This window comes from Phocoena sinus, chromosome 20 (genome assembly GCF_008692025.1).
Source record: "Phocoena sinus isolate mPhoSin1 chromosome 20, mPhoSin1.pri, whole genome shotgun sequence".
NCBI lineage: Eukaryota > Metazoa > Chordata > Mammalia > Artiodactyla > Phocoenidae > Phocoena > Phocoena sinus.
The window spans coordinates 34,638,738-34,662,248 of record NC_045782.1 but is presented as its reverse complement, the minus strand read 5'-3'; the positions used below and the strand labels follow the sequence as shown (position 1 = coordinate 34,662,248).

The 23,511-nt window shown below is 53.6% G+C and overlaps 1 protein-coding gene across 1 annotated transcript; it reads right to left on the bottom strand.

The window, feature by feature from the left end:
• Positions 1-8,283: 8,283 nt before the first annotated feature.
• On the bottom strand, positions 8,284-13,462 carry DLX3 (distal-less homeobox 3). The gene is made up of 3 exons (XM_032616956.1): positions 12,936-13,462; positions 11,705-11,895; positions 8,284-10,132 (listed from the first exon to the last, which is right to left on the bottom strand). The coding sequence occupies exons 1-3, from the start codon at positions 13,258-13,260 to the stop codon at positions 9,785-9,787; spliced, it is 864 nt and encodes a 287-aa protein (XP_032472847.1). The 5' UTR covers positions 13,261-13,462; the 3' UTR covers positions 8,284-9,784.
• Positions 13,463-23,511: the final 10,049 nt, after the last annotated feature.

Below are 23,511 nucleotides of genomic sequence, written 5' to 3'. Positions count from 1 at the left end.
AATGTGTCTCCTCGTCCAGAGAAACTTCGTGGAGTCTCTGGAATGCCGATGCACAGCTGAGAGGCCTTGGGCAAGTCCCTTTACCTTTCAGGATCTTTATTTCCTCACTGTGCAGTGGGGATAATGATCAGAATGATATCTCAGAAGGTCATGGAGGGGCTTCCCTGGTGGCACAGTGGTTGAGAGTCCGCCTGCTGATGCAGGGGCCACGGGTTCGTGCCCTGGTCCCACATGCCGCGGAGCGGCTGGGCCCGTGGGCCCGTGGGCCGTGGCCGCCGAGCCTGCGCGTCCGGAGCCTGTGCTCCGCAACGGGAGAGGCCACAACAGTGAGAGGCCCGCGTACCGCAAAAAAAAAAAGAATCTGCCTGCCAATGCAAGGGACACAGGTTCGAGCCCTGGTCCAGGAAGATCCCACGTGCTGCAGAGCAACTAAGCCTGTGCACCACAACTACTGAAGCCTGCGTGCCTAGAGCCCGTGCTCTGCAACACAGACAAGACACCGCAATGAGAAGCACACACACTGCAACGAAGATAGCCCCTGCTCACGGCAGCTAGCAAAAGCCCGCGTGCAGTGACAAAGACCCAACGCAGACAAAAATAAATAAATTTATTTAAAAAAAAAAGGAAGAAGGTCATGGAGACAGGGAGAGTGCACTCTTGGTGCATTGTGAAATACACCAGGTATGCCAGGGGATTCACCAGGTATGCCAGGGGATATGGTGACCTATTCCTTTGCCCCAGTTCCCCCATCTGCCTAAATCCTCCTCTGTCCCACCAACTTACCACATAAGGGTGAAGAGTATAGCCATCCCCAGGAACACGCACACGAGAAAAAAATGAAAGCCAGAGGCCTTAGTTCAAGTCCAACTCTATGACCACGGTCAAGTTCCTTCCCCCCCCCTTTTTCTTTGTTCTAATTGAGGTAACATCGGTTTATAACATTATATAAGTTGGGGACGTTTCCTAACCTCTCTGTACCTCACCTTCCTCATGTGGGAAATGAAGATAATTCATAGCATGTGCTGCTTAGGGTGGTGAGAACTAAATGAGTTAAAACAACAAAAGGAAAAACAACAACAACAACAAAAGGCACTATAACACAGTCAGGATTCAGCCAGGATTAGTTGTTAGTATTATCTCTGACCGCCAAGCGAGAAAAACCTTCTCTGTCCCTGAGATGTCTTGTGCAGATATCCCTGTTCCTCTGTTGGTCTCCACCTGTGAGCAGAACCCTAGTCTGACTGTCTTCCCCAAACACCCCACAGCGAGAGGGGTGGGCTGGAGAGAAGCTGCTTTGTGGAGAGGGGAGGAAGTTGTGCAGGACACTGGCTAAAGGGTGAGGACTTCTGACTGTGCTTCCAGGACAGCCCTCTGAGCAGCCCAGGTGAGAAGGTGCCTGAAGAGGTGAGATCGTCCCGTACCTGTGTCTGGATCAGAGTTAACGCAGAGGCAGGTGAAGTTCCCGACTTCTTCACTCATGGAAGATTACCTCTGCTATAACCCCAGAATCCCTCCTGCCAGACAAAAAAATCAGAGAAAAAGCAAAAGCAGAGAAAAAAACAAAAGATTTCTTTTTAATGATATTTGATTGTATACCTAGAAAACTCAAGACGCCTTAGCGGGGAAAGATCTTCCAGAAGTAAGAAAATTTTGGTATAGTGGCTGGATACGAGATAGATACAGGGTGCTGTTCACGAGTCTTACAATAAATGAGGGGAAATATTCCTGTTACAATGGAAACACAAATTAACGAACCACTGCAAGTACGTAGATGTGGAGAAGCAGCTCTTCAGCTGGTTAGTAACTGAAAGATACAGGCGTACCTCGGAGATGTTGCGGGTTCAGTTCTAGTCCACCGCAATCAAAATGAATGTTGCAATCGAGCGAGTCACACAAACTTTTTGGTTTCCCCGTGCATAGAAAAGTTAGGTTTACGCTACACTATGGTTGTTCACACTATAGTCTATCAAGTGTGCAATAGTGTTACGTCTAAAAAAAAAAACGTACCTTAATTTAAAAATAATGTTTTTGGGAAAATGGTGCTGATAAACTTGCTCAACTCGGGGTTGCCACGACCTTCAATTTGTTAAAAAAAAAAAGATGGCAATGTCTGTGAAGTGCAACAAAACAAGGTGTGCCTGTGTTAAACCCTGCCCTCTTCCCTTCTGCTGGTGCTACGGCCCAGCACATGGGTCTGTCCTGGGTGGCTGTCCTTCCGTTACCTCTGAAGCATGTGGCAGACTTAGGCTGGAATCAAGAAAGGACTTTCCCAGTAGAGGGAGGAATTCTATATGAGACTCCCCCTCATTAGGAGGAAGGGTCAACTTTGGGCCCATTGAGGGCACCTAGAACTCGCAAGGTCAACTGAGGAGTGTCCTAACTGCATAAAAGCTGGTTTCATCTAGAACCGACAGTATAGTTTATTGAGCTCCATCACTGGGCCAAGCTTTGTGTTAAGCCCTTTATATGTGTTATTTAATTTCCTCAGAAATCCTGAAAGATACATATGATTAGCTCCATTTTATAGATGAGGAAAGAGAGCCTCAGAGAGGGCAAATGACTTACCTGAGGATACACAGTGAATAAGCGTCAAAGTCAGGGTTAGAGCTCAGAAGTATTCATACGTGTGCCTGGGTGTTTGCACATGTGTGTCCTACTTTATGACACCCTGGTGTCTCTAAGGGCACAGGGCAGATCTGGGAACAGGAGGGAAAGCTGAGCCTGGGCCCCTCTCTGCTTCCTCTCCATTTCAGTCTTAGAGGCCATGGGGTGGTGAGAGGCCCACAGGCCAGGGATTCAGAAGGCTAGACTGGAGGACTTTAGGGGAAACTACCGAACCTCTTGAACCGCAGTTAACTCACCTGGGAAGTGGGATAATAATGGCACTGCCCTTGCCAGGCAGTTGAGACGGTGCCTGTAAAAGCAACTGGCTTGGGACTTGGCGCACAGTAGGTGCTCCATTAGCATCTTCACTGCTCAGATCTTGGGAGGATCTGAGACTGCACTTGGGAGACTTCCCTTCCTTACCAGCCAGCCTCCTGCTTCCTCTGGCCTCCTGCTTTCCTCAGCTTTCCCCCTTACCCTCCCTTAGCTGAGGGCATGTCACGCCCCCCTCCCCCACTGGTGATTCCTGAGCTCAGGGCAGGCCTGACTGGCCCCAGGGGTGGGCATGGGACAATGCCACACGCGTTGCATGACGTGGCCAGACGCCCTCAGTGCGCAGGGAAGGACACGCTGCTGCTTCTGCCACTGCCATTTGCCAGGTGCAAGATGAACTGTCCAGAGTGGGGGGATACCCCCTCCCCCGCCCCACCTAATCCTCCAAGGTGCGGAGTCTCTGGTCCCTGCCTACTCAGCAGACATTGCCAGTCCTGCCCCCATTTGCTCCAGGAGACAACCCAGGAATTTGGGCCTTGAGGCCCCGCCCCGTCTCAGTCCCCTCCCCAGCTTTGCCTCCTACCAGGGTGTCTATCCCAGCTGCCCTGGGTCCCTAAGTCACTCATTCTCTCAGACAGCGCACCTTGGGGCTCAACAGGCCAATTCCACACTCTCTCCTCTGCCAGGAGGTCTCCTAAATTCACTGCCCCTCCTTTGCTGTGTGACCTTGGGCAAGTAACACAGTCGCTCTGGGGCCACTTCCGAAAGAGATGATGCCTAGTGAGGGTGCAGTCACTGTTCGTTCCTTCAGTTGCTCAGAAGCAGAGATTGGTGATTGGGTGCTAGGTGCTCCTCTCCCTGTCTTGGTTGACCCCTAACAGCCAAGAGAGGGGGGCAGTTACCATTCCCCCCTCAGCCCCACACTCCCTCATCTGATGGGAGTGGGAGGGATTGTGTGAGGGGTCCCAAGAGCTCTTTTCACTTACTCGTCTGGGCAGTTGATGTCCACTGAGTTTCCTGCTCTCCAGTCAGCGCTACGCGCATGGGGTGGACACACCAAAGCCCCTGCCCTCATGCTTGATGTCCCAGTTCAAACCCTGCCCAGCTCTGCCCCCAGGGACCTTGGTATAAAAGACTTCCCCAGGCCCCTTGCTCTGCAGCCCAGCAACCCTCCCCAGGGTGAACAAAAATTCTCCACGTGGTCCATGCCCAGTGCTATAAGCGGGGGACGAGACAGTAAAGGTGAGACACAGGCTCTGCCTCCACAGAGCTAGGACTGGGGGCCTGGAAAGAATCACTCAGCTAGCAGTGACCAGCATGGCTGAGTGACAAAGGAGAAAGACAGGGGCTGGCGACCCGGGCTGGAGGTCCAAGAAGGTTTCCCTGAGGAACTGACTTCTGGGGGCGAGGGACTGGGCCCCTGAAAAGAGCTGGAGGCTGGCCTTCCTGACTCCCTGGCTCCAGCCTTCTCTGCCAACCCCCCAACCTGTTCCCTCTGGCCCAAGCCGCACCAGGGCCCCCATAAACACTGTCCTCCAGCCCCCCTTCCCTGGGGCCAAGGAAACTCATCTCCCAGCACGTTTTGGCTTCTAAGCCTCCCAGCCTCGCGCTGCTGGGTGGTTGGTGAAACAGCTTGTTAAGGTGATTAACGCTGCAATTAAAGCTGGAAAAACCGAGGCCAGGGTGCTGGCTGAAGGCTCTCCCTTCCCCTCCCCCTCTCTGTTACCCCCCCGCCCTCCTCTTCCATCCCTGCGGGGCTTGGTTGATGCAACTCAGCCTGACGAACCAAAGCCCCCCCCCTAGGCTGGGAGGCTGCACATCAAGTGTCCGGTTGGCCTCTGCTGCCCAGAATCCCTTCCCTGAGGAGGTTGGGGGCTCTGCTGGCCCGCGGAGTAAGTGGTAGTGAAGGTGTGTTGCTCAGGCGGGTGGTGTGCAGAGGCTGATTTGGGGTGAGGTCTCTAAGATCCACTAGTACCTGGGACCCCTTAAAGGGAGGGGCTTCAAGGACAGGGGTAGAGACCATCCTTCTCTTCCACTTCCGCAAGTGAGAAGGGCAGGGGCCGTCTCCTTCCAGTAGAGGGGCAGGAGTTTCCTTTCTCCAGGCTCTCAGAGTCAGGGTGGCTCCCAGCACATCTGAGGGTCTGGAAGTGCCAGACTCTGAGCCTTGCATCCGGGGAAGGTTTTAAGGACCCACTGGGTCCATGCCTCCCCTCCCTTCAGCATCAGCTCTAGCCAACCCGTGAGGGCCCTCGAGGCTTCTGCTCTCAGGCTCCCCCACAAACCTTCCTCTGCACCCCGTGAGTCCTAGGAGAGGAGTTATTCTGCAGGTGGGGTCTCCAGGGAGTATGTTCGCAGACCCCCATCTCTGCCTGTCATGCTGCCATCCTTCTTTCAAGGCATAATTCAAATCCCACCTCCCCCGTGAAGGCTTTCTACGTTTCCTTCCCACCTACCACCACCTGCCCCTGCCCTTTCCTCTGACAACCCATCCAGTCCCTCTGACTGCGTCAGGTTTGCCCAGCTGGGGGCCTGTCCAGGGTGGGCCCCGCTTCTGGCCATGGAGCTCGTAGGCCAGGTCTGTGCCTCCCTTCCCCAGGCTTCAGTCATCTGTGGTACCAGCTCCTAGAACAGTGCGTTGAATAGAGCCGGTGCTCAATAAATGTTGGTTGAATCCTTTTTGGAGCGCACCTAGAGATCGGTGGATTGACCAATGTGTAAGTGCAGCCAGGAGCCTGGGTCTGAATCAGGCACATTGAGGGTGGGATGGGGCAGGAGGCTAGGTGGGCAGTAAGCCCCATCTCCACTGTCACCATCGTCAACAGCAACTTTGATACACCGAGCAGTACGCACCACGTGCTGGGTGCCTTGTGAAGCGTTTTACACATGTTATCCATTTAGTCCTTGCGACAACTACCTGCCAGGCAGGTAGCATTATTCCTATGTTACCGATGAGAAAACTGAGGCTTAGAAAGGTTAAGTGATTTGCCCAAGATCACACAGTCAGTAAAGCAGTGGAGGCAGGACTGACTCCAGGTCAGCTGACTCCAGCGTGCACATTCCTGACTACAGCATTAAGCTTTTCCAAGCATCAGCCCTGAGGAAGAAGCCCAGCCCCTCCCGCCTCCACTTCTCCCAGGGAAGAACTCAGGGAGGAGGCCTGGAGGGTTGGGGTGGGCACAGCTGCCCAGCTCTCTGACATTCTGCCCTGGCGTCTTAGTAACCTGAGCTGCAGAAAAGCCCATGAAGAGCACGCATTCTCCAGACAGACCAGGGTTCAAATCCCAGCATTGCCATGTATTAGGTATGTGAACTTGACAGAGATTGGACCTCTCTGAGCCTCAGCTTCCCCATCTGAAAATTGAACACTATACCACCCCCTCCCTGGCTGTTGCGAGGATAACATGCAAAGTGCCTGGCATGGAGTAGGAGTTTAGCAAATCCAGCCCTTATTAAGATTTGGAGAACAGTGATCCTCAGGGCAGACTGGGGTTTCCTCGCCCCCCTCTTCTTCCCTGAAGGTTGTCACGAGGCAGCGGGTGTAGTCAAGAAGCACCTGGCAGAAGATGGGCTCAGCTGCCCCACCTAGGCACTCTGCCAGGTCCCCCACCCAAGTCCCTGTCCTCGTGGCTCTCCTACCCACCAGGGCTGTGAAGAGGGCCACCTGCCCGGCCTGGAGGTGAGGAGAGGAGGAAGGGGAGGTGAGGGGCGGGGCTGACCCTGAGGGAGGTCACCCGGGCAGTTAATCCAGCCTGACAGAGCAGGGATGAGCAGGGAGGAATTAGGGAGCTTACAACATCCTTTCATCCCGCAGCAGCCCGCCCGCCAGCCTGCCCGCCCAGCCTCCCTCCTTCCTTCCTCTCTCTTTCTGCCCTTTTTTTTCCCTCTCCCTCCCTTTGCTGGCAGCCCAGTCCTAATAAAATGCAGTGTCTCCAGTAAGTCTGCCCGGCTGCCGCCTCGCTGCTCCTGCCTGCACGCAGCCCTCAACCCAAACTGTTCAGCTCAGCCCCGCCTGGCAGCTGCCACTTAACCCTTGCCAGCCTGGCTGGCGTCCGTCCGTGGGCTGGAGGCCCTCCTCCCTTCCACCACCCTCAGGCGTGGTGGGAGGGGAGGCGTATTTTCTGAGAGGCAGAAGGGTGAGGTGAGGGCTGGAGGGCCCCCACGTTCTGGAGCCCTGCTGTTCCACAAGGCCCTTCTGTCTTCTGCCTTCTCATCCTTATTCGGCTTTGTGCCTCACAGAGGCCAAAAGGGTCGGGATTGTTGTTCCCATTTGACAGATGAGGAAACTGAGATTCTGACCGAGAGGTTCCAGGCTAAGCTGGGTCACCTTGGCTGCTGGGTGGTGTTGCTGACTCTCCATCCTAGACTTTTTCCAGTACCGGGAGCTGCCTACACCTGTGTGTGCGTGTGTGTGTGTGTGCGCGCACGTGATGCTTGGGTGGCTTGAGCGATGTGTGTGTGCACCTGTGTACCCCTTGGAATGTACGATTTGTATATTTGTGCGATGCTGCCATGTCTCAGGTGTGCGTTTGGGTCTGTGTACTGGCCTCAGAGGGCAACACGTTTGCCTGAGGTGGGAGTCCGTGTATGCGTGATGGTAGAGAGATGCGTTCCTTGGTACGTGTGTGTATAAGCGAGAGAGGTGGCTTCACAAGCGTGTGCGTGCATTCACGCTGTCTCCCATCTGTGCCAAGACGTTTGTTCACACACACACCCCTCCATTCCTACTGCCACCTCCGGCTCTCTGTCCCCAGAGTCTGGCAGCTGGAAGAGGAGGGTGGCGGCACTGCTGGCCCAGGCCGGCAGCCGCAGCAGCAAGAGGGCTCTGAGTCAGGGCCCGAGCACTCCCAGGGAAGGTCAACGTGGAAACCCCTTGTCTGTTTCCATGGTCCAGCCTGGATCCCAGTGGCCTGGGGTCCCTGCCAGCTGTGGGACCAGTGGCGTTCCCCCTGCCTGAGGCCTCACCCTCACCCCCAGCTGAAAGGGATAGACAGGAGGGTGAGGGGCCAGGGCATGGAGGCAGGCGGTTTACACGCGTGTGCAAGCGTGTCTGCGTGTGAGCCCAAGATCACAGAGCAGCCCTGAGATGACCCGGTGGCAGTGGCGGAGGGCTGCTGGCTGGCAGGGGACGCCAAGCCACCAAGCAGAGTGGAGTCAGGGGGGCCAAGGGCTGGGAGCCTCCACTCCCCAGACCGTGGGGGCAGCCATGGGGTCAGAAGCACCTACTACCCAGCGCCCAGCTCAGCCCAGTCCTCGAGCCCAGAGCCCCAGCACTAGGTCTCCAGGGCTCTGACTCCCCCAGGACACCCTGGAGGCTCAGAGGGCTTTCCCCACCAGACACCTTCCCCAACTCCCGGCCCTCCGCCGAGAGCTGCCTGCCTCTAGCCTCCAGTTCAAAGAGCTCAGTGGTTATTTTCTTCTTTTTTATTAATGTTATATATAAAGATGGGTCCAATAAGAAAGCAGAAATGAGAAGGCTGGGAGGGGGTGGGACTTGGCTTCGTTCCTCTACCCCTGGGGTGGGACTCTTCGAGATCCACCACGTCTCTCCTCTCGCCTGCGCCTCCCACAAACCCAAATCCAGCCGGAGCCCACATCTGTTTCTCTCAGCTCACGACGCACAGGCACAGGCAGGTACATCCAGGAGGAAAGGGCCACATAAATAGGAAACCACAGTAGGGAGGAGGCTGCTTCTCTCTGTTGCTTTAAAAAAAAATACATACTATATATATATATATAGCTACAGTCTTCTACCTCTCCTTTTCTTCGATGTTCGACCACATCAGGGGTGGAGGAAAGTTAGCTCTGGGGGGCGTCTGGGCCAGGAAGGGGCAGTGCCACTGACCCTTCAGACAGCCACCCCCTCACCCCTAAAGGCACCGAGTTATAACCCTTCCCATGTGCCCCGTTCACCTCACCCGACATTCTCCGTCTTGGTGGGAATTATCTGTTTCCAAGGCCACCGGAAAGGGGGTGTTTGGGGGTTTGTCTTGCCTTGGAGATTTGGGGTTTGGCGCCAAAACTCCCAACTTACTGGAGGAGAGGAATAGGTGGGGTGCGGGTGAGCAGAGGCACCCACGCAGGGGAGATTGGTCCTATCTGTTAACAATGCCCTTTGTCTTCCTGTTTTTCAACAGCTTTTGAAACCAAAGTTGTGCAAAGTCCTGTACATGGAAGAAGAAATGGGTCCTCGGGAAGGATGCCTGGGATCCACCCCTCCTCTCTGACCAAAGCTGGGGAGGGGAGGTGCTCCTTGAGTTCTCTCTAAAGCCACAAATATTAAAAGCTTCCCTTACTTGGGGGCTTTTCTTTGGTTTAACCCTCAAACCCTAAATGAGGGCTAAAAGTTCAGGGCGGGGCTCGTTGAGGTCTCCACCCTGAGTCCCAGTCTCAAGGTTCAATGTCTTTTTGGCAGAGGGGATGCTCAGTTAAGGGGCAGCCCAGGTCCCCATGGCAGGACCTTAGGCCTGGCAGGTCCCAGAATCCACAGTGCCTGGTGCCCCAGCCCAGGCCTGACCTGAAGACGCTCCGCGGTGTCCCCAGTGCCCAAGGAATCCGGTCTAGGGACTCGGTACTAAGTTTTAGAATCTGGAAGGTGATGAGCCATTTAAAGCCAATCCAGGGTCTTGGAGCAGAAGGGAAACAGCTGTCCCAGCTGGAGTGAAGTTCCCAAACATCTGGAGGGGCACCCCAGTGTCTAGGCAGGGGAAGGGAAATTCAGGGGGCATCCTTGGTCCATGCAAATTTCATCTGGAAGCTCTTGGGTCCCTGGAGGAAGGGGCAAGGGAAGGGGGAAAAGGGGTGTCCTTTCCCCTGTGCTCCTCGATGATTCCTGAGTGTCGGCTAGGACGGAGGCGCCTTCTGCTTGGTCCTGGGGTTCCTTCGTGAGAGGTTCAGGCCAGGTGGGTGCTCAGTACACAGCCCCAGGGTTGGGCGGGGGCCCGGGGGAGGCATGGTGCAGGGCGGCTGGTTGAGGCGGCGGCTGCTGTAAGTGGGGTCCACTCAGGTTCTGTGCATGGTACCAGGAGTTGGTGGGGTCGTCCAGGTAGCTGGGGGAAGCACTGTGCAGGAGCGGCGGGGGCAGCTGGCTGCGGGCGGGGGCTGGAGTAGAGTGGGAAGAGGTGTCCCAGAGGGCGGGTGACGGTGGTGAGTTGCAGGCCATGGAATCACTGTTATTGGGGCTGTGCTCCAGGGGCGCCTCCCCGTTCTTGTACAGCTTCTTGAATTTGGAGCGGCGGTTCTGGAACCAGATTTTCACCTGCCCCAGAGAAGAAAGGGGGAGCTAGTTAGTCTCGCAGAACTCTGAGTGAAAACCCATCGGGGAACCCAGCCTAGAGAGGGCAAGGCCAGCACCCACTGTCACACGAGATCCAGGCAAAACCCAGGCACCCGAACCCCCAGGCCAGCATCTTTTTTCTGTCGGGGACAGAACTTCGGCCAGGAACTACTGACTGCCTAGGTCCAAAGCGTGTGACCTTGGGGAAGTTACTTAACCTCTCTGGTTCTTGCTTTCCTCATCTACAAAATGGGGATGACGGCAGCACTATTACCTACGTCCTAGGGTTATTATGATGCTCAAATAAGTTAAGACAAATAAAGAACTCAGAACAGCCAGCCATACTACTGACATAGTAAAGCACTGAAGAAAAGGCAGCCCAGGTGGGAGATGGGCGGTTTGTGGTATTTTGTTCACATTGGAAACCCAGAAGCAGAGGTGCACAGATACACAGAGACAAATGCACACCCACATAAGCATCTCCATGCGCGGCAACGTACGCACTCACAGCTTCACACACGAGACACCAGGCTATAAAGACACACACATGCACAGATACAGCCAGATAAGCACCCTGCAAAGGTGAGCACCCACGTCCACACACTCAGGAGCCCTCCAGGGCTGGCTAATGGGGGTGACCTGGGGACTCGGGAGCAGGTGAGCCATGATTCCCCAGATTTCCCTTGGGGTTTCTCCCCCTCCCCCTGCTGCTCTCCACCCCATGACTGGTACAAACAATGAATCAGCTCCTCACCGGGTGACCCAGATTCCCGGCGGACCAGGCCCCACGCAGCCGCAACCCAGGCCCGTCTGTCAACACCTGTAGGGAGCCAGGCGTCCGCCACTCCTCCCCTGAGCGGTGACAGGCTGCTGGGGGCTTTAGGGACAGACTGGGGGTGGGGAGTCCCACCTCTGAGTTCCTGTCCGCCTTTGCGGGGAATCTCTGTTCTTGGCTCCGGGCACACACAAAGGGGTGGAGCATTTGGGTGCTGAGAAGGAATGCAATCTTTTGATACAAGCACACATTTTTGTACATGCACTCACCCCTGTACCCAGTCAAGTACATCTGCCTTGCCATCTATAAGCACAGAGAGCCTTGAAAGGTCTCACTCCTTAAGTGTGCTTTCCCACATGTACACAGATCCATTAGCCTGTGTGCAAATATATACATGAACACACGTATACGTACACCTCTTACACACACATGCCTAGCCTGGGGGGAGACACGGTGTAGACTCCTATCAGTAACCAATCCTGTGAGTGACCCACACTGTTGGGGGCCTGTGGGAGCTGTCAATTCTGGGGTACAGGGAGGACACCTCTCCTTGTGAGAGACTCAGTCGCACAGGTTCACAAATATGCACGCCTGTACACGTGCTAATGCACAAACTTCTAACAGAGGTTGAGATCTGGGGGCCCCTCCACCCACAGGCAACGGTTTCAAGGCCCTGAGGGGAACGTAAGAGGCCATCTAGGGTCAGCAGCGCCCGGGGAGTCCCGGGGTCCCGCGGGGCCCCACCGAGTCCTCGCGGCCCTCGACCGCCCACCACTGACCTGCGTCTGCGTGAGGCCCAGCTGCGCGGCCAGCTCGGCGCGCTCGGGCAGCGCCAGGTACTGGGCCTTCTGGAAGCGGCGCTGCAGGGCGGCCAGCTGGTAGCTGGAGTAGATCGTGCGCGGCTTTCGGACCTTCTTGGGCTTCCCGTTCACCATGCGCACCTCGGCTTCCGGTTCCTCCTTCACGGACACTGAGGGCAACGCACGGGGATAGTGGGCGGCTCAGCCTCGGCCTGCGACCCCGGGGCCCTCATGGGCCCCGCGGGACACCCAACCCTCCGGCCCACCTACCCACCCCGGGACTTCCCGGCTGCTCGCTCCGCCGCCGGCGCCCCGGGTAGGAGCTGCGGCCACAGTGCCGGGCCGGCGGTCTCCCGCGACGCGGCGCTCCGCCGCTCCCAGCTCCGCGCCCCCAGAGCGCGGTCCCGGCGCCAAGCTACCACCGGACGCGCACGGCCGCCGCCTCGCTCTCCGCAGCTCCCGCCACCGTCTGCCCGCCGCCCTGTCACCCGCACCACGCTGTCGGTCGCTTCTCTCCCTCTTTCCCTTCCGTCCTCCCTTCCTGTATTGTTCTTTAAACTTTTTATTTTAGAATAGTTTTAGATTTCCAGAAAAGTTGCAGACACATCAGACTCCCTTCTTCTTTCCTTCTTTCGCCCTTTCCTCTGTTCCTTTCTTGAGTCCTTTCTCTCACTTTGTCTCTCCACTTTTACACTGACTCCACTTTTCTCTTTTTCAGTTTCTCCACTCTCCGCTGCTGCTTCCCTCCCTGTTCCGGTAATTCTGAGGGGTCTCTCTCCGTGTCCCCCTCACCTTTCTCCCTCCCCCCCAGCCCAGATCCAAAGCGGGGTCGCAGAGCTTCCAGCGCCCGCTGCCTACCCGCCAGCCCTCTACAGCCCGATGGAGGACCGCCTGCTGAAGTGCCCGGAGAGCACCTGGAGCAGGAGGTTCTCTGACATCCACAGCCCCTGCGTCCTCGCCTCGCTCACCTGGATCCTCACCCAGGACCACGGCGCCGCACACGCACCACGCCCCGAAAGCGCGCAGTCTCGGGACTGGAAGGTCGTCTGTCCCCTCTGGGGGTCATCTAGCCCACCTTCTCTAACTTCGGACAGGTACATTTCTTACCCGAGGCGCCTCCCTAGATTTCCGCTCCAATTCCTCGCCTTTCTCTCGCTCGCTCGGGAACCTCCCCGTGTCCCCCACTCTCCCGCGACCCTGTGGTCCTCACCTGGGTCCTGCGCGGGCAGTGGCTGTTCCCGGTAGGCTCCGTATTGCCGGTAGGAGGTTCCGTAGGTATACTCGGACTTGGGCGAATACGCGCCCGTGCCTGCAAGCCCGTTGAGGTTGAACTGGTGGTGGTAGGTGTAGGGGTTCACGGTCTGGCCATACGGCTGGCCCGAGTAGTAGTCGTGCTGGGGAGCGCTGTAGTAGCCCAGGTCAGTGACGGAAGACTCCGGCAGGGTGGGCGAGTCCTTGGAACCCGCATGGCAGCTGAGCGAGCTGGAGATATCGGTGAGGATGCTGCTGAGCTTGCGATCGAAGGAGCCACTCATCCTGGCGGGGGCCGCGCCACCCCCCGGGGCTGGCCTCGGCCGGAGCGCCGGAACCGGCAGGAGCGCGGGGGAAGCGGAGGAGACGAGGCGGGGGTGCGTGTCCGGAGGGCAAGGGGAGGTCCCGGCAGCGTCTCTGGGGAGGGCCGGCCGAGGGGCGCTTAGACCGTCGCCGGGCTTCCGGCGGTCGCGGCGCGCCTCTCGTAGCGTCCCAAGCCACAGTCAAATGCTACCAGCTCCGCCCGGCCAGCCGGTTATAGACTCAATAGTGGAGTCGCAGAGGGAGGCCCCAGCGCTCTGATTGGCTGCAAGTCTTGCCTTCCAGGCAAAACATGCTCTTGAGCTCTTTCGTTCCTCTCTCTCTCTCTCTCTCTCTCTCTCTCTCTCATTCTTTGTTGTTACCCAACACACACACACACACACACACACACACACACACACACACACACTCACACAGACCCCTCTGTTCCTCCTCCTGTGGGTCCCTCCCTCAGCCCAGATAAACCCCCAGTGTCTCTGAAGGAAAGAGTGGGAGGAGGGTGTCTATCTGTAGAGTCCCCAGGATCCTTCAGTCTGTCTGTCTCTTTGGCTGTGGGTGGAAGGTGGGCTCAGGTGCGACAGAGGAGGAGGGGAATTTGCCTATTGGGTGTTTGTGGAGGGAGGTGGTCCAAGGTGTGTGTGTGTGTGGGGGGGGAAATGACAGGCAGATAAACACGCCCAAAGTAGAAGGACCCAGGGCTCCTGATAATGTTCTAATTTCTTTTAAAATCAGAAGAAAGGAGAACATTTTAGGTTGAAGAAAATGGTTGAGTGTATATTAATATATTTATTGTCTTTACAGCAATGCAGTCATAAAGTGTAATTTAAAAATATATATTCTTAATGGAGGAAGGGGCCCATCAGGCAAAAGTGCCCTGGGCCTATGAAAGTCATCATTGGGTCCAGGGAGGGTCCTATTGGAGAGGGCCTGGTAGGCAGGTGTGTGGATGAGGGGCTTATGGAGAGGGTGGAGGTGCACAGCCTGTGTGTGGCGATGTTAAAGTTATCTCCAAAACTTTCAGAGATGGCCTAGGCTTGCTGGAGGGAACAGGGAACCTGGGGTCCCCATGAGGATGGGTGGGACACAGGCTGGATATCTGTGTGCTTCGGTAAGTTTGGGGGCAGATTATGTGTATTTGGGACAGCACTGGGGGAGTGTGGGCATTTTTAGAGATCAGGTGTAAGGGATGGGTGTACTTGAGATGTGTGACGGGAGGATTTCAAGTGTTCCGCAGTAGATACAGGTTCATTTACATGCAGAGAATGTATGTGAGTGCAGGAGTGTGAGTGTGAGAAAGTGTACCAGTGTATATGGGGGGGGGCTATAAGCAGTGTGAGTGGAGGACCATGGGATGGGGTGTCTGTGCGTGAATGTGTCGTTGTAAACCTATGTACATAAAACTCAGCACCTTCCCGATCTCCGGTAGTTGGGAACCATGATGCTCCACTGAACCCCCTCCCCCCAAGAAAGCTCTGAAGAAGAGGCTCTGCTCCCTGGGGACCCCCACCTCCTAATTCTGTCTAGCCCACAAGGCCAGGCCTCTAGGGCATCCAAATTGTTCCCAACGCTTTAGCGCATTTATCCATCCCACTCTCAATTCTGTTTCTCTGCCTTTCTTGGTGGTGGGAGGGGGAGCTCCTCCAAATATCATTTCCTCGCTGCATATAACGTTCACGCAGGGCTCCCCGTCAATTCTTCTCCTGTCCCCTTTCCCTGCCTGGCCGGCTGACGCGTCCCAGGGACACGCAGTGCCAGCGCTCCACCTTCTGGTCAGTCCTGGCCTCTGCGGCCTCCCCAAGTCTCGCCCAGCCCCGAGGAAGGGTCTCCTTCATAGACTCTGTCCGGTAGAGGAGCGTGCAGGGGGCTCTGTGCCGCTTGCCAAAGTCAGACCCCCAGGGCGGGCTGCCAGGGTTCTAAGGGCTTTGAGAGCTGCCGTTGGCTGAGACAGAGGGCCACGGTCCGCGGGCCGAGGGGCAGGAGTGCCCGCCAGGTCCAGGTGGCTCCGGGGAGGCGTGGGAAAGGTGGGGGCGGGGGGCGGGCTAGGGGAGAGCTATCTGTCTATCTCCGCGTCCCCCCAGCGCCTATCGCCCGCCGCTCCGAGCCCGTGGCGGGGCGAGTTACCACCCGCTCTGGAAGCCCTCTGTTCTGCTGCCAAGAGGGCGCCTAGAGAGCCCGCGGCGCTGGGGGCAGGAAGGGCACTGGGCAGGCCGGCTCCCCCTCCCAGGATGAGAGCGGGGGAGGCAGGCAGGGCCTGCTTTGGAGCCCCCAGCTCTCCGAAGCGTCGGATAAGCCCCTTCTCGGGGGCTCATTCATTCATCCATCCATCAACTGAGACAGAGAAGGGCCAGGTAATTCAGAGAAAGCAGAGTCGATCTTCCTCACGCGGTTCTCACAAAGGCCTCACTCCCTTCCCTCCTCACTGCCGCTCCTGAGTAAAGTGAAAGAGCACTGGGCTGGGAGTCCGGAATCCTGGAATCATGAAAGGGTGGTGGTGATGGTGGGTTATGTTAGGATAATTTCTACGCTGCATTCTGCTCTGAAAGTCCAAGCGTTCTAGAAGTGGATTAAAACTGCAGCATTAGGGACTTAAGTGAGCAATTAAACAATTGTCTGGTAATGTGAGGTTAGTATCTGGTGCCCCATTGCCTTCTGTGCTCCAGGACACCAGGGACTGCATCTGTCCAGTTCACTACTATCTTCCAGTTACCTAGGGCAGGTCCTGGCACACACAACCTCAGTGCTCAGTAGATGTTTGTTGAATGAATAACAGACTCCCTAATACTGGAGAGGGGCTGAATCATCTTGGCTGGGTATGCTTGTGGGGTTAGGAAAAGGGGCGGCATGGAGCAGGCACCGGCGTCAAGCTGTCCCACTCTAGCGCAGAAGCAGCTTCCCACATGGGGCCATATGGCCCCAAAGGGGCCTGTCAGACCAGCAGGACTGAAGCCACCAGCCACTGGGCTGGCACCTGCCAGCTCAGGGTGACGAGGTTGCCAGAGGATACAGTGGGACCAGTGCCACCCGCTGCACCTCGCCTGAGCCAACAAGATGAGCAGGTGTCAGTCTGGCCAGAGTCCTGCCCCTGGTGGAGGGGTGATGGAGGGGCAGTCAGTCAGGTGCCTCTGGGAGGCTGGTGGGAGGGAGAAGGGGCAGTGCTGGCCAATGCCCAGGTCAGAGTCCATTGCCCACCCTCTCTCTGGCATGAAAACAGGTACCTTGTTGAAGCAAGCTGTTCCCTGAAGCCTAAGTATTATGCCACCTGGGCACGGCCCACAACAACTGGTCTCACAGAGTGCCAGGTCTGAGGGGAGGAACTTAGGAAGGAGGACGGAAGCAGAGGGTGAGCCGGCCAGTCCTTTCTCTCTTCATTGCCTGGTGAGCTGGCGCCATCTAGTGGTCACTGTGAGGAGGCGAGTCCAGCTCTACTGGGGAGACCTGGGAAGTGGGCCACCTGTGGGACCCCACCAACATACCCAGAAGGAATGTTATCTTTACTTATCGTAGGAGCCCTATCAACACTAAATATTCACTTTCACCATCACCTTGCCTTACTCTGCAGCTGCCGCCTCTCCCTCCTCCCACCCGTCCTTGTCCAGCCAGTGGCTCCTTCCTTTAGGTTTTTCATTAATAAATCAAAAAGTGGATTATTAGGGCCTTCCCTGGTGGCGCAGTGGTTGAGAGTCCGCCTGCCGATGCAGGGGACACGGGTTCGTGCCCTGGTCCGGGAGTATCCCGCGTGCCGCGGAGCGGCTGGGCCCGTGAGCCATGGCCGCTGAGCCTGCGTGTCCAGAGCCTGTGCTCCACGGCGGGAGAGGCCACAACAATGAGAGACCCGCGTACCGCAAAAAAAAAAAAAAAAGTGGATTATTAGATGGCCTCTGAGGTCCCTTCAAACTCTGATGTTCTAAGATGTTTAATTCTAGAGCTCTTGTCTCTTAAGGGGGAAATTCCCCCTACCTTTTCACCAGCTCCTTTGGAGATCCACCCCAGGCCTTCAGCACTTTGCAGCCTGGGTATTTTTCTTCTTTCTGGGGTCCTTCATCCATCCAACAAATCCTTCCTGAGCTTCTACCATACTAGATTCTGGGGATGGAGTAGTGAACAAGGCACACACAATGGCCTCCTCCACGGAGCCCGAGGTTTAGTGGGGGAAGTGGATACACATGCAGCCAGTTTCACTACGGTGAGTGTGGTATGTGCTGGGATGGGGGCAGCACACGCTGCTATGACGGCCCAAGGGGGCCCAAACCCTTTGTGGAGGTGGGAGGATATCTGAGCTGAGGCTTGAAGGATGTGTGGGCCTCGGCCAGGAAAAGCAGGGATGAGGGGGTGGAGAGGGTTCCCTGCCAAGGGAAAAGCCTGTGCAAAGGCTAGTGAGACTTCCTGGGGCATAGCGCTGGGGCTGGAGTGGAGTCAGAACCCCTGGGACTCCAGAGCAGGAGGGCGGGCTTCATCTGGAGGCTTTAGGAAATCACTGAAAATTTTTAACCAGGGGAGATGGGATTTTCATTCCAGAAGAGTCCCTCTGGCAGCTGTGTGGGGTTGACTCAGAAGGACAAGATTGGAGGCTGGGAGGCTGCTGCGGAAGCACAGGAGAAGGGAGAGCTGGGTCTGGGTTAAGGAAGAGGCAGTGGAGGTGAAGAGAAGTGGGTGAATTTGAGACATGGTTAGAAGGCAGAGTGATAGTGCTTGGCTGCGAACGACAAGGAGCGGGGAACAGCAGGGAATAACATTCAACTTCTGACTTGGGCAACTGTGTGGAAAGTTGGGACCATTCTCTGAGAGAAAGAACACCAGGGAGAGGGGGTGCTTGATGGGGAAGAGGATGTGTCCTGTTTTTTTCGACTTCTCATCGGAGTATAAAATTTATGCAGAAAAGTGCACAAACCACAATCAGTGATTTGCACAAACCAAACATGGCTGTGTAACTAGCACCCAGGGCGAGTACCAGGTTGGGAAACATCACCGGCATGGCACTCGGATGCCTCCTCCTGTTCCCTTCAGCTACTGCTCCCCAGGGTCTTAACGCCTAGCACCACAGCTCAGCTTGGCATATGATTGGAAGTGTAAGTGTGTACTCCTTCATGTCTGGCGTTTGTGAGATTTATCCATATTGTTGGATAAATCATTCATTTTCGGTACTGTAGGCGGGTATTCTAGCATAGGAATGTGCCAACATTTATTTATCTGTTCTACTGCTGATGGGCATTTGAATAGTTTCCAATTTGGCGTCCTCATGAGCAGTGCTCCCCTGAGCGTTCTTGTACATGTGCTTTGGTGCACATATGTATACACTGTTGTTGGACACGAGGGGTGGGATTGTGAGCCGCGGCGTGGGCGTGCATTCTCCTTTAGAAGATGCTGCCAAGTAGTTCTCCAAAGTGCTTGTGCCATCAGCTCCATTTTTTTTTTTTTTTTTTTTTGCGGTACGCGGGCCTCTCACTGTTGCGGCCTCTCCCGTTGCGGAGCACAGGCTCCGGACGCGCAGGCTCAGCGGCCATGGCTCACGGGCCCAGCCGCTCCGTGGCATGTGGGATCTTCCCGGACCGGGGCACGAACCTGCGTCCCCTGCATCAGCAGGCGGACTCTCAACCACTGCGCCACCAGGGGAGCCCCATCAGCTGCATTTTGACCATGCTGAGTCTGAGTGTTTCTGAGACATCTAGGAGGAGCTGTCCAGCAGGCAGTTGGCTACATGGATCTAAACAATCAGTAAAGAAGCTGGGATTGGAGATGTAAATTGGGGGCTTGGGACAACTTGTGGTAAGTGAAGTTCGATGGCATGGGTCTGATGGTCCAGGACGGGGCCGTGGAGAGAGAACAGAGGGTCGAGGGTCTCAGGGCAGCACCTGTGAGAGAGTGACCAGAGTGTGTGAGGCAATGCGGAGGGAGGTGGCCCTGAGTTTGTGGGGGGCTGGGAGAGTGTTTCAAGGAGGATGGAGTGGTCAGCAAAGTCAAATCCTGCTGTGAACGGCCAGATGGGGACTGAGATGTGCCCACTGGATGACATCTCAAGAAGGCATTTGGTGATTTCAAGGAAGAGTGGGTTCAGGGGAAGGGAAGTTTATGGCCGGCTGAAGGGTAAGTGGGAGGGAGGGTGTACAGAGAACAAGTGAAGTTTGACTCTGAAAGGAAGAGGAATGGAGAGGGTGGTTGCTGGAGGGCATTTGGCACATGGGGAGGGGTGTCTGTGTGCTTTAAATGGGAGGAAGTCTGTTTAGAAGTCAATTACAGCAGCCAGTAGAGGGGACTTGGGAAAGGATCTGGAAGCCCACCCAAGGGGTTAGCCTTACAGCAAGTTCTCTCTTCAGTTGAGTCAAGAGGAAAGATGACCCGATAAGAGCTAGCTTTCACTGAACGTTCTACGCATATGAGTTCGTTCACTCCGCCCACCGCCCTGTGAGGGGGAAACTGAGGCACAGAGTTGACAGAGGGGGAAACTGAGGCACAGAGAAGCTAAGTAAATGCTGGATTCACAGTTTGAGCCCAGGCAGTCTGACTTTTCACCTCTGTGGTAGCTACTCCGTTCTCTGTACTTTTCTGCATGCTTGAAACATTTCAGAGGAAACAGAGCTGTTCAAGACATCTGGGGGTTCCTGTATAGTAGGTGTGTATGCAAAGTAGGTGTGAAGTTAGTAGCTGAGGAGAGGGGAGATGGTGGCTGGTCCCAGAGGTTTAAGGACAGTGGAGAAAGGTAGGTCCCAACTGTAGCTGCTGCCATGGGGACCGGGGAGAGGACTGGCCAGGGGAAATGGAAGAATACCCAGGGCCCCTAGAGTCCTCTTGCTTGTGAGAGGTCATGGGGTTGCAGTGACCCCCAGGAGGCATGGTGGGGGTCCCAGGTGGTGGGCTGCTCTCCAGCTGGGCTCAGCACCAGCTGTGGGCAGATTGTTGAGTTGACCAGGTAGAGGTTGCTTAGCAGGCAAGGGAGGAGCGGACCTTAGCGAGGGTTGCTCAAGTGGTTTCCAGGGGACTCTTAAGTTGGGCAAGGAAAGAAGTGGAGGGTAGAGTGATTGGTGGAAGGTGGAGGAGAGTCCAGGCTGGGGTTCCCACGAGGTCAGAGGGAGGCAGCAAGGAGATCACAGAGGGGACGCTCTTGTGGTCAGAGAGCCAGAGATTGGAGTCTATTCAAACTGTGGGGGAGGGGGCGGTGGGGAGAAAATCTTGAATGAAGCTGGGGAGGGAGGGTACAAATATAAGAGTTACACCACACTTCTCAGAAACCGTGCGAGCAAAATCAGAGTGGGGTGAAATCTTTTTTCAAGTGTGGAAAGGAAAAACAGTAACAACATAGAGTTTTTTCTTTAATTAAGTAGTGTTGATTTAAAATATCATGTTAGTTTCAGGTGTAGAGCAAAGTGGTTCAGATATATACTTTTTTCCAGATTCTTTTCCACTATAGGTTATTACAAGATATCGAATATAGTTCCCTGTGCTATACAGTAAATCCTTGTTGCTTACCTACTTTATGTATAGCAGTTTGTATCTGCTAATTCCATACTCCTAATTTATCCCTTCCCCCTCCCTTTCCCCTTTGGTAACCATAAGTTTGTTTTCTATGTCTGTGAGTCTGTTTCTGTTTTGGAAATGGATTCATTTGCACTATTTTTTAGATTCCACATATAAGTGATATCATATAATATTTGTCTTTCTCTGTCTGACTTACTTCACTTAGTATGATAATCTCTAGGTGCATAACAATATAGAATTTTGTTTGCATTTTGTTTGGATTTTGGTTCCATTTTATAATTTCTGTCTCTTTACTGATATTCTCTATTTGTTCGTACACCATTCTCTTGGTTTTCTTTAGTTCTTTATCCATGCTTTTCTTTAGCTCTTTGGGTGTATTTTTTTTTTTTTTTTTTTTTTATGCGTTACGCGGGCCTCTCACTGTTGTGGCCTCTCCCGTTGCGGAGGACAGGCTCCGGACGCGCAGGCTCAGCGGCCATGGCTCACGGGCCCAGCCGCTCCGCGGCATGTGGGATCCTCCCAGACCGGGGCACGAACCCGTGTCCCCTGCATCGGCAGGCGGACTCTCAACCACTGCGCCACCAGGGAAGCCCTGGGTGTATTTTTAAAACAGTTGATTTCAAGTCTTTGTCTAGTAAGTCCAATGTCTGCTTCCTTAGGGATGGTTTCTGTCAATTTCTTTTCCTGTGAATGGGCCATATTTTCTGTTTCTTTGTATGCTGTGTAATTTTTTTGTGGTTGTTGAACAGTAGACGTTTTGAATTTTATAATGTGGTAACTCTGGAAATCAGATTCTTTTCTCCACCCGAGTTTGCTGTTGTTGCTTGTTGAGGGATATAGTCATCCAACTATTTTTGCAAAGACTATGTGCCTTATCGTGTGTGGTCACTGACGTTTCTGTTCTAATACCTCAGTGATCAGTCAGTGACTTGATCTTTTTTTTTAAACTATGTTTTTAATACTAACTTTATTTATTTATTGGCCACATGGTGTGGCATTTGGGATCTTAGTTCCCCGACCATGGGTGAAACCTGTGCCCCCTGCATCGTGAGCATGGAGTCTTAACCACTGGACCTTCAGGGAAGTCCCAGTGACTTGATCTTAAATGTCAACATTTAGCATCCCCTTTCTTTTTTACACACTCCTCTGAGAGCTGTAAGTATTTACTAGATTTCAGAGTTCCAAAAAAGTTGATTCTGTCAATTGTCACTGGTTGCTTCAGTGGAAGGGCTGATTTTTGGAGCATCCAACGGTACCATTTGCCTTGATGTCATCCCTGATTTGTTTTTGAAGCTTACTCTCTCCAAGATATATTGTTAAGTAAAAAATAAAGTAAAAAAATAAAGATGGAGAGAAATGTGTATAGTATGTTACCAGTTACCTAAAAAAGGGGGGGGGTATATTTGCTTATAAACAGTGAAAGGATAAACCGTAAGATTAAAAAAAGAATAGTTTTTAAAAATAGAGCTACCATATGACCCAGCAATCCCACTCCTGGGCATGTACCCTGAGAAAACCATAATTCAAAAAGAGTCATGTGCCACAATGTTCACTGCAGCTCTATTTACAATAGCCAGGACATGGAAGCAACCTAAGTGTCCGTCAACAGATGAATGGATAAAGAAGATGTGGCACATATATACAATGGAATATTATTCAGCCATTAAAAGAGATGAATTGAGTTGTTTGTAGTGAGGTGGAGGGAACTAGAGTCTGTCATACAGAGTGAAGTAAGTCAGAAAGAGAAAAACAAATACCTTATGCTAACACATATATATGGAATCTAAAAAAAAAAATGGTTCTGATGAATCTAGGAGCAGGAGAGGAATAAAGACACAGATGTGGAGAATGGACTTGAAGACGTGGGGAGGGGGAAGGGTAAGCTAGGACCAAGTGAGAGAGTAGCATTGATATATATATACACTACCAAATGTAAAATGGATGGCTAGTGGGAAGCAGCTGCTTGGCACAGGGAGATCAGTTTGGTGCTTTGTGACCACCTGGAGGGGTGGGATAGGGAAGGTAGGAGGGAGACACAAGAGGGAAGGGATATGGGGATATATGTATGCCTATAGCTGATTCACTTTGTTATATAGCAGAAACTAACACAACATTGTAAAGCAATCATACTCCAATAAAGATGTTTAAAAAAAGGATAGTTTTTAAGTGACTCCTTATTGAATATAGATACAAAAATCTTTATCAAAATATTAGCAGATAGAATTCAGCATTACATAAAAGAATTATACACCATGTCCAGATGGGACTTATTCCAGGGAAGTAAAGATAATCCAATATTTAAAAATCAATCAATGCAATCTACCATATTTACAGGTTAAAGAAGAAAAATCACATGATCCTATCAATTAAAGCAGAAAAAAGCATTTGACAAAATTCAACACCCATTCATGATGAAAATTCTAAGCAAACTAGGAGTAAAGGAATTTCCTAAACTTGCTAAAGAACATCCAAAAAAAATCTGTAGCTAACATCATATTTAATGATGAAAGACTGAATGCCTTATCCCTAAGATAAAGGACAAAGTAAGGATATGCACTCTGTCACTGCTATTCAACATAATGCTGGAAGTTTTAGTCACCTCAGTAAGGCAAGAAAAGGAATTAAAAATAAATACAGATCAGAATCCAACAATATATTAAAAGGATCATACACCATGATCAAGTTGGATTCATTCTGTGGTCACAAAGATGGTTCAACATATGCAAATCAATCAATGTGATATA